At 51.2% G+C, this 10,911-nt stretch overlaps 1 protein-coding gene across 1 annotated transcript; it reads right to left on the bottom strand.

Moving 5' to 3' along the window:
- Positions 1-188: 188 nt before the first annotated feature.
- LOC117877227 (glutathione S-transferase Mu 1-like) lies at positions 189-9,533 on the bottom strand. Its single transcript, XM_034770114.1, has 9 exons — positions 9,376-9,533; positions 6,871-6,946; positions 3,752-3,816; positions 3,456-3,537; positions 3,251-3,351; positions 2,769-2,864; positions 2,577-2,687; positions 1,111-1,245; positions 189-359 (listed from the first exon to the last, which is right to left on the bottom strand). Exons 1-8 carry the CDS (start codon positions 9,409-9,411, stop codon positions 1,150-1,152), a joined length of 663 nt encoding a protein of 220 aa, XP_034626005.1. The 5' UTR covers positions 9,412-9,533; the 3' UTR covers positions 189-359; positions 1,111-1,149.
- Positions 9,534-10,911: the final 1,378 nt, after the last annotated feature.

Below are 10,911 nucleotides of genomic sequence, written 5' to 3' on the forward strand. Positions count from 1 at the left end.
CTGACAACTGCAGAGGCATCAAAGCCAAAGCAGGATTTGGTCTTGATGCCCTGTAGGAGATGTGATGTGGTGCTGGGTACTTGGCTATTCCCAGCTTGGTTAACTGAACAGACGTGGGGAAGAGGCAGCACTGGAGAGGCTGGTTTCCTCCAGGGAGGCTACGGTAACTCAGCAAGAGGGAGCCATTGTGCAATTACTAAACATTTATTGGCTGGTCATTTCAGAGTAGGGTCACTACACACGTTTAGTGATTGTTCCACAGAGCAATTCACTGAAGCCGCCACTTAACATATTCAACTGTCCACCCCCTCACAACATCTGATCTGAGGGAGTCCATACACAAACAGCAAGTGGGGGCTGTCAAGGCTGTATCCCCACTTTGAACTTTAGGGTACAAATGTAGGGGCCTGCATGAAAACTTCTAAGCTTAGCTATCAGCTTAGGTCTGGTTCACTGCCACCATCCCAATGGATTCCCTCCCCTGGGAAGCCTTGAGAAACCTTTCACCAATTCCCTGGTGAATACAGATCCAACCCCCTTGGATCTACAACAAGGAAAAAAAAAAAATCAATCAGGTTCTTAAAAAGAAGGTTTTTAATTAAAGAAAAAGGTAAAAATCATCTCTGTAAAATCAGGATGGAAAATAACTTTACAGGGTAATCAAACTTAAAGAGCTCAGAGGACTCCTCTCTAGTCTTGGGTTCAAAGTACAGCAAACAAAGATAAACACTCTAGTAAAAGGTACATTTACAAGTTGAGAAAACAAAGTAAAACTAAGATGCCTTGCCTGGTTATTTACTTACAAGTTTGAAATACGAGAGACTTGTTTAGAAAGATGTGGAGAACCTGGATTGATGTCTGGTCCCTCTCAGTCCCAAGAGAGGACGCACGCCCACGCAGAGCACAAACAAAAGCCTTCCCTCCCCCTCCCCCCAAGATTTGAAAGTATCTTGTCCCCTTATTGGTCCTTTGGTCAGATGCCAGCCAGGTTACCTGAGCTTCTTAACCCTTTACAGGGAAAAAGATTTTGGAGTCTCTGGCCAGGAGGGATTTTATAGTACTGTACACAGGACAGCTGTTACCCTTCCCTTTATAGTTATGACAGGGGCTCTGGATTATTCCTCTCCAGCCCCTCCCTTCCACACAGATCTACTTCTTCTGGTTGCTCCATTTGGCCATCCTGTTGTTGACGGGAGTCTTCATGAAGCGGCTAGAGCTCATGTAGGCTGCGACCTTCTCCAGGGCCTGGGGGAGTGGGGGGGAGGGGGGAGGAGAAGAGAAAGGAGAGAGCAGAGGAAGAGCCCTGAGGAGAGGGGAGACCGTGCTTCCCAAACCACCTCACAACACAGCCTTAACCCCCTGAAACATGAATATGAAGCCTCTTCTGGGCCACACCAAAGGGAGTCCCCCACATCCCCCGGTCAGGAGTCTGATCAGTGTGATGTCTAGCAAGTCCCTGAGGAACCAGTTATACCTGCTGGAATGGTGGGATGTTTTCTGCCCTATTTCCTTTGTGCTGCTCAAGGAGTGGCCACACCCTCAACTAGCTAGGGTTTCCCCCAGCACTGAATAGTGGTGACCCCTTGAGTGCAAAGTTGGCTCCTGTACCTCCTCCCTACAGTCCCCAGGGAGGGAGTGGCCAGAGCACATCCTCAGTTGTAATATAATCCTTTAGGGACTGTTGCCTCCTGCCACAGGTTAGAGCAGCCCCATTGCTGCTCTCTGCTCTGGCCCTGGCCCAGGCCAAAGTTAGGAATCCATAACCAGCTCCCGGATACTACCTTGTACCTTGGCAGACTGGATCGGGGCAATGGGCCAGTCTCCACATACAAGGACCCTCTCTTGCTTCACTGAAGCTATGGCAGGAGTCAGGCTGGGATAATATAGAAAACTACTAATGGCAAGTATGGCTTTTGCTTCCTTTCTGTCCCAGCACCTATTTCCACCTGGAACCAGTGCCTGCCACTTCAGCCATTTCCACAGCAGCTCATGGCCAACAACATACAGAGCAAGGACAAAGTAAAACAGGAGCAAGTGTACTTTGGGAATCCCAAGAGACATTGCTTAGGAGGGCTCACAGGATAGGAGTGTCCCATCCCAGCTTGCCAATGCCACCTGAAGAGTGTCTGCCAAGATCACCAAGCAAGCAGGACACCAAGATGTGGCTCCTCTCCATTAGAGAAGGAGGTAGCCCGTCCCTCAGAGGCCAGCAGAGAGCCCATCAGATACATGGCCAAGGAGAGAGACGACTCTCAGAGGAAGGCCTCGGTCAGGGCTGAAGCAAATCTACAGGGCACTGGGAGGGGAAAAACCTGTGTGGTTACAGAGCAAAGACGACTTCACTCCCTCCAGAGTTGTCTGCCCTACTGGTACCAGAGGGGGGCAGTCTGACATTTCCATTACCACCAGAAGCACTAACAAGTACTTGTTAGCAATAGCTCTGGCAGCTGCTGTATCTGTTAGCAAATGAAATTCTTTGCCTGTTGCCCAGTTCTCTGCAAAGGAGTTAATGTTTGCAGCTGGGCTGTCCCTGGATAACCAGAGCAGTGCATTACAGGAGTCAGGGCAAACCTCACCTCAAAGCGGTCAAGAAAATCCTTTAGGTTTTGGAACTGATCCAGGCACTTGGGCTCAAACATGCGGTTCTGGTCCAGGATGTCGTACATGACAAAGTCAACAAAAGTGATCTGGAGAAAGAAGAGAGAAGTGACACAGGGCAGTTGAGTATGTTCCCATGCCCCTCCCCCAGTCACACCCCCACCATGTACCTTCTCCCCAGCAAACCACTTCCTCTTCCCCAGGAACTGAGAGAACAGCTTCAGCTTCCCAGGCAACTGCTCCAAGTAGCCAGACTTCAGTTTCTCCTGCAGAGAGGAAGAGGGAAAGTTTTCAGAGACAGCTGTGGATTAGACCAAGGCAACCCTGTGCCCACCCAATGTACAGTAAATTCTTGTAGTGGGAAGGGCACCTGGAGTTTGCCATTGTCATAATAGGGATCTAAGGGTGAGCAGTATCATGTTTCAGGGCAGGTCACCTGTGAGAGCCAGTACAGCATTATGCAAGTGACTCAATCCTTCAGGGGCAGGTGAATAATGGTCTAAGTATTGAGCCAGAAACAGAATACCAGCTAAATGGACCCAATGTAGTATGGAAAATGCTGTGTGTGCCAATAGCATAGTATTGGAGTGGGATTTGTCCTGAAATCAACAAGGTCTTGTTGCAGCCCCCAGGACAGCATGGATGAACTCACAAAGTCAGGATTGTAGCAGATCATTACAAGGCTCATACGGAAATCCATGGCCTGGTTCTCCAGCATGTCCACTTGCAGCATCTCCTCCTCCGTCTCGCCACCTGGGAAACACAACAAATGTCAGAGTGCTCACCAGCAGCCACCCAGCCAAATCCCAGCCCCTTGATCATTAGTGAGGCCCAGACCTCCCCCCACCGATACTCACACAACTTGTGCTTGCGCGCGATGTACCGGAGGATGGCATTGCTCTGCGTGAGCTTGTTCTTGCCATCGATGAGGTAGGGCAGCTGGAAGGGCAATCAGAGGCAATGTTAGTAAGCAAGCTCTTCCCACTTCTCCGGCTCCCACACTCCCCCCTCCCTGCTACTTCTGCACAAGAACCCCACTGATACCCCAGCATTGGTCCCCACCCAGAATCCATCTTAATCAGTGAAACTCCCAAACCCACCACACCCCAAGGAAGGACCTGCCTGCCCACCCACCCAGAGTAACTCTACATACATTTGGGAAATCCAGTCCCAGCTTCTCCTTCTCCTTAATCCACTGGCTTTTGTCATAGTCTGGAGCTGGAAGGAGAACAGCGAGGGTAGATCCCAGGCCAATGCCAACACATCCACCTAATTCCTCCCCCTAGCATCTTGGGGCAGCATGGCACACACTTGTGGTGCAGATTCTCCATGGTGCTGACCAACATCAGCTCACTGAAGGTGGAGAACATACCAGGGGCTCAGCACTCTTGAAAGTCAGGTCCTAAGTCAAAGAGGGCCTGAGCCGGAATCCTTCCAGGCCAGCTCTCTCCCAGTCATCAAGTAGCCATGTCTACACAAGAAGGCTGCTTTGGTTTAAATTAAGGTGAAATTTCTAACCTGGTGAAGGTTAAACTGGTGCAAAAAGCTGTGTGGCTCCCCTTTACTCTGGTTTTAAGTCATGCTAAAATGAAACACACCTAACTATAAGTCTGGTCTGAACTGAAATAAAAAAGGTCTACACAGCCCTTCACACCAGTATAGCTAAGCCAGTTTAAAAAAAACTGCACCCTAACTTAAAACAGGTGCAGCTTTCTTTAGAACAGGTACACAGTTTCAGGACCTGTTGTAATTTGAGTCGGCTGCCAATTAACTTGAGTCCACCCTGTTAAGTTATTGACAGAGTTGTAAATAATAAACTCAAAGTCCACTGTCAGCCAATTCAACTTGCAGTGTGTCCAAAAACTCTGGCCTGGATAACACCAGAGAGCTGTAACCAGTGTGGAACTACACCTGCTGGGAATACAGGTTAAAAGAGCCTACACCAGGTAAGAGGAAATAAGCCTTCTTGGTTTCTAGAGGGCAGTGTTGAGTACAAAACCTCTCAGCATACTGGGACTTTATTTGGCCAATAAGAGCAGTGATCCATGCACACTTACTGCCCCTCAGGTGAGATGGGGCAGTCCCATCAGCTCACCACAACCCTCTGCAACATGTTAGGGCACAATGCGGGGTGTTCTCAATCTAGTTGGTCTTCCTCTGCAGTTTCAGCTTGGCAGAATGTGGTGACAAGAGTTAGAATTTGGCCAGGGCATGAGAACACTAACAGTGTTTTCACACCAAGAGAAAGTGTCCTTACCACAAGTTAAAATCCTAATGACCACAGACACGGCAGTTGTAGTTTTAACTCAATCTGTTGACCAAAGACTAGAGGGGAGTCTGGTGTTTAAGTCTACCTGCTCCTTGACATTAGAACTACAACTGCCTTAACCAAGAAGTTAAGGCAACTTGAATTAGCCAGCCCAGGCGAACACGTTTTGCAGGGTGACATACCCTAAATTACTACTTGTGCTCAGCAGAGCACTCGGGGGTAATGACCCAGCTTCACTATTCACCCTGGAGGTCAGCAGTACCAAGTTCTGTCCCAACCCTGAAGAGTGAACCAACCCAACGTCACTTCCCCTGATCCTACATGATGCCAGCCTAAGATTGTATTGCTGCATGCAACAGGTGCTAAGCAGTAGCATGGACTACAGCTGACAGATACTATTAGAGCTACATGCAATGAGGATGTCAGAACACATACACTATGACAAAGTTCCTCCTCTATCTTGGTGGGTCCTGCACTTATTGGTGTATTTTCTTGCCTCAGAGATTCACCACGTGGGTTGGGGAACAGCCCAGAGACCTTCCCCTCTGGTAGAACCCACAGTCCAGGTCAATTGGGAGGTTTGGGGGGAACCCAGTCCCACCCTCTGCTCCAGGTTCCAGCCTAGGGCCCTGTGGACTGCAGCTGTCTCAAGTGCCTCCTGGAACAGCTGCACAACAGCTACAATTCCCTGGGCTACTTCCCCATGGCCTCCTCCCAACACCTTCTTGATGTCTGTTAATGCTTATACTCCTCAGTCCTCCAGCAGCGCATCCTCTCACTTCCCAGCTCCTTACACCCACACCACAAACTGAAGTGAGCTGCTTTTTAAACCCAGGTGCCCTGATTAGCCTGCCTTAATTGATTCTAGCAGCTTCTTGATTGGCTGCAGGTGTTCTAATCAGCCTGTCTGCTTTAATTGTTTCCAGAAAGTTCCTGATTGTTCTGGAACCTTCCCTGTTACCTTACCCAGGGAAAAGAGACCTACTTAATCTGGGGCGAATATATCTGCCTTCTATCACTCTCCTGTAGCCATCTGGCCTGACCCTGTCACAACACCTAACCACTTGGTGCAGGATAAAATGGGGGGCTTCTCCATGGTAGCAATAGCCTAAGCCACTGGTAAGAAGTGTTTAGATGCTGAACTGCCTCACAAGAGCAGCAAAGATATTTGGGGAGGTCATCTGGAGCAAGTCCCTTTATGCTGAAAGTACTCAGGCACCATGAGAATCCAGAGCACATGCCAGGGATGGAGGATTAAAAACCCAAGCTAACGAGCATGCAAATTTCTCGTGAGTTTGTTATGGGAAAATGTTTCTTGCAACAGGTAGTTTTCTAGCTGTCTTTAAAGACAGACTATTAGTCCATTCACTAAATTAGATTCTAGAGAGTGCAGTGGGATTTGCTGAGAGCTAGGAGCAGGTGTTTGAGGAGACTGGTAAGACAGGACACAGTCCTGAAACGAATGAATGAAGAGTTAACTCTAAATTTCCTAGTGGCTAGGTCTAACAGCCAGACACTGGCAGATTAGCAGCCCTAGGCTGGCTCAGGCCTCATTGGTATGTTGGTTAATCCAGCTCTGACTACATGGTTTGTCAGATACCAGTCCAACAGCCAAGAACTGTGGGATCCCTTCCCTACTTCCTTAGTGTAAACATTACCCCACCAAACACCAGGTCAGCATGCGGCAGCACATGACCCTCTAGAATGCATGGCATTCCACTGAAGGAGATTCATGCTAAGAATTTCTTGTAGGGACCAGGAAGCCCTTTGCTCCCTGGAGACTCAGACTGCACAGAGCTGTGACTAGTCCAAGTCAGCCAGGCAAGAAGCCCTCACAGCCACCAGCAGGCTCACTAGAGCCTTTCGCCTGGCAAGGGAAAGGGGTGTCTCCGCAGAGCTGGGAGCAGAGCTCCTACACAAACGAGCCATTCCTGGCCCCTCAGGAAGCTTTGCACTCAATGAGCTGGGGAGGGCTAGCTTTGCTCCCTGCCTGCACCACTCACCTTCCCCACAGCTGTACATCTTGTCCTCGTACGCGGTGCCCGTGTATTCCAGCAGCAGTCGGATGGAGTGGGCAAGCTGCAGGGAGAAGACCAGGGCAACGTGAGAGCCTGCGTTAGAGCAGGGGGATTCCGACCTCGGGCTACAGGAGTCAAGTTAGCCATCAGCTTTACCCAGAAGAGCCACAAGGGTGTGAACTCATTTCATTTACTATAGTACTATATATATATACTATATATTCATATTTAAACAGTATGGCAGGAAATATCTACAGCTTATATGATTCTCACAGCAAAATGACAGTGCAAGTATTAATTCAGCAACTACAATTGGCTAGCATAAGCATCCTGATTGGTTAATATTTAAATCAGTATTTTAATTATGTGCTGCAAGAGCCACAGGAGACATGATAAAGAGTCACTGGCAGCCTGCAAGCTGGAGAGAGAGTCTTCCTGGTCTAATGTAATTCTTCAGCCTCAAGGGAGTTCACTGAACAAACTTCATCGTCCCTCCTCCCCCACGCCCACCCCAAAAGCAGCCTGGAAATTCAACCCCAAGAGATTCCTTTGACGAAGGTCGTTGTTTGTCTTTCAGGAGCCGGGTCACTGTGGTTGCAGCAATGAAAGGGAGCAGTGACTTCTCTTTCACCCATCAGTCCCCTCCCTGGTGACAGTCACTACGGCACTCGTCCTCAAGTGCTTAGACATCTTAGCCCATACAAAAGGCAGGTCAGTCTCCTTTGCCCCACCACTTCCATCACACACATCTTTGCAGGTAGGGAAACTGAGGCACGGATTAAGATCTAGTTTCTAAAGAATGGCTTCTAACTTTGGGTGCCCAATGGGTATCACCTGAAGACCAGGCCCCAGCCAAATCAAGTACTCAAACAATGTAAATAACCCTGCATTAGGCCAACAGTCCTGCCTGCGGACATATAGTCAGTGAGAGGAGCTGGATTAGAACTCACCACCACCAGAGCAGCACTCTGCCACCAGAGGCCGGCAACTCCAGACTCACGTCAGTTCCCCCAAAACCGCTATGAGCTCCCCACCAAGGCAGGCTCGAACAAGTGCAGTTTGGTGCCCAGTGCCAGCCAAACCTCAAAACCTACCACCCCCAGCTGCACACAGGGCTTGCAAGTGTAACCGTTTTGCAATCGAGCCCTTCCCACATGGATACCGTGCAAGGCACGAGGGCTACAGTGGGCAGCACCATGTGTGTGGGAGCAGGCGATGGCATGCTCAGGTGTAAGGCTGTTTCTGCTTTCCAGTGGCTTGGGACCATCCCTGTTCTGCATTTTCCCCTTGGAGTGGGAAGGGAAATAGATAATGGAGTGAGATTCCTCCCCCACCTCCAATCTTGAGCCAGGGGCTTTGGCCCTCTACCTGCCCATGGCAATGCGAGGAGCCAGTGGGGTGCACCGGGGCCAAATCGCTCACTGCTGCCGGCATCAGGCTCCCCACTAACCCCCCAGGCTGCCCTGGACCCTATGTCCCCCTGAAGCATGGGGGCCTCCCTAAAGCATGGTAAGCCCAAACATTGGTGGAGCCAGGCCCACGTTCCTAAATATTGATGGAGCACGGGCACCATTGGCCCATGTAACTCACCACCTATGAACACAGGCCACTTCCCCAACGCCTGTCCCATAGCCCCAGAGCCACCTACAGATCCCTAAAGACCCCCTGGGCCAAAGCACAGGGGCAGCCTTATTTTGTTTTTCTGGGTGCTCTTCTACAGAGACTCTTGCAACAGCAGAGGGCTCTGTTGAAAACAATGCAGGAAAGCAGCAGGGGCCACATGCTCCTTTTGCTGCAAGGAGGCACAGGTGGGCTGTATGGCATATTTAACAAGCAGGTTCCATCAATAGGGCTCAACCAAATTCATGGCCCATTTTGATCAATTTCACTGTCCTAGGATTTTTTAAAATTGCAAATTTAATGATTTCAACTATTTAAATCTGAAGTGTCAGCATGCTGTAATTGTAGGGGTCCTGACCCAACAAGGAGTTGTGTGTGTGTGTGGGGAAGTTAGAAGGTTATTGTGTGTGTGGGGGGGGGGGGGTTGTGGTACTTCTTCAGAGCCAGTCAGCAGCACAGAAGTAAGGCTGGCACAGTATGGTCTTGCCATCCTTACTTCTGCACTGCTGCTGGCGGGGAGCTGCCTTCAGAGTTGGTTGCCCGGCCACCAGCCACCACTTGCCAGTTGCCCACCTCTGAAGGCAGCACAGAAGTAAGGGTGGCAGTATCACAAACCCCTAAAGCTACCTTGTGACCCCCTGCAGCCCCCTTTTGAGTCAGGGCCCCCCATTTGAGGAACACCGGTGTCCCCCATGAAATCAGTAGAGGTTAAAAGCACAGACAAGACCCAATTTCACAGTCAACGACATATTTTTCATGGCCCTGAATTTGGTAGGGTCCCACCCACCCAGCGTCAGCAGCCTCCGGAGACATGACCCCACTCGGCTAGAGAGTCAGGCCCAGGGGGAAATGAAAATAGCTCAGACTCACCCCGCGGATGTCCCAGTACCCGAGAACCACCGGCATGCTGCGCTGCTTTTCCTGCTGCTTTACGCGACTGCTCCAGCGGCTGCGTCTATCGGGGAGGCGGGATTGGAGCGCGGCGGCTGCTTTATAACCTGCCCGGCAAGGGGCGCGGCTGCCGAGCACAACCCAATGGGGAGGGGGGTGTTAAAGGGGCCGCGCCGCCCAAACCCGTAGACACGCACCCAGGGGTGTTTTATTTGAACGGGCGATTGCGGGGGAAGCAGGTTGTGGCTGCTCAGCTCTAGGCGAGGCCCCGATCCCCGCGCCACAGACTCCCAGCGGGGGGCGAACCCGCGGTGCTGCGGGGCAGAGGTTTGCACGGCGGACGCTGCAGCGCCGGGCACATGCACTCCTGAGAAGCGACCAAAAGCGCAGCCCAGCTTGGTTGCGGGGTGTTGGCGCTGCGGGGGGGAAGGTGCCCGGGTAAAGCAGTTTCGCGTGCGAGGTGCTATTCCCATGGGCCGGGCCCCGGCTTCGTTTTAGCCCGGGTTTTGTTTTCAACCGGGCAGTGCCTCTTTAAATGAAGCACCGCCCGGCGGACTCTGGGGTGGAGCCTGTGCAGAGAGAGGGCAAGGGACCCGCTGGAAAATGGCTAGAACCGCTCATGGGAGATATTGGTCTAAGCAAAGGGACCGCAAAGAGATTTAATCCAAAGCAAAGCTCACGCTCAGCCTCCCAGAAAACAACGGGTCCGAGTCTCCTCTTACTCACCCCAGTTTGACACCAGTGCAGCTCCCCTGACCTAAATGGAGTTACTCCTGATTTACACCTGGGTGAGAGAGGAACGGGGCCCCGTGGGGTTACTCCTGATTTACACCAGGGTATGATCAGAATCAGGCCCCTGCTTCCCAGCCGGGGAGACGTCTCTACCATGTGCTGCAAACACGAGATGCAAGATGAAGAAAAGAGTTCCTGAAATTGAGAGGGGCACTGCCCGCGGGCATCAGCCACGGTTGCACTGAGCATCAACTGCAAGGGCAAAGAGGGGATTGGGCCGAGCTGGCATCCTTCCAACGCAGTACTCCAGGAACAGTACTCTGGGTGGGCAATCGATACCTTCCCCCTCCCCGTGCAAGGGTTTCCAAAAGGCCCAGGCCCTACTTACATCCTCCAGGGTTTTCTCCTTCTCACACCAGCATCACTTTGTACTTGCTCTGATATGGGGTATCTCTCGTCTGTACCTCCACTTGCCCTTTGGCCCCCTGCCATCCCACTCCTTAGCCACATTACACCAGGTTTTCTCCTGTGCTGTCAGCCTGCTGCTCCCCATCTCCTTCCCCATCGGCACCTCACCCTCTGCCCCTCTGGGGTCACCATTTCTCCATGCTCGTGTCAGGGTAGCTGGCCCTTGTGTTTAGGCACAGGGGAAAGCCGTGTTGTGTGATCGTTGTGGGGAACAAAGGGCATACACTCCTAGTTTGCAAGAGATTGGAGGAAGAAACACAGGGAGTCCCCGGCTCACATGCTGCTCAGCAAGGGAGATATAGTCACAGACGTTGC

Source organism: Trachemys scripta, chromosome 4 (assembly GCF_013100865.1).
Source record: "Trachemys scripta elegans isolate TJP31775 chromosome 4, CAS_Tse_1.0, whole genome shotgun sequence".
Taxonomy (NCBI): domain Eukaryota; kingdom Metazoa; phylum Chordata; order Testudines; family Emydidae; genus Trachemys; species Trachemys scripta.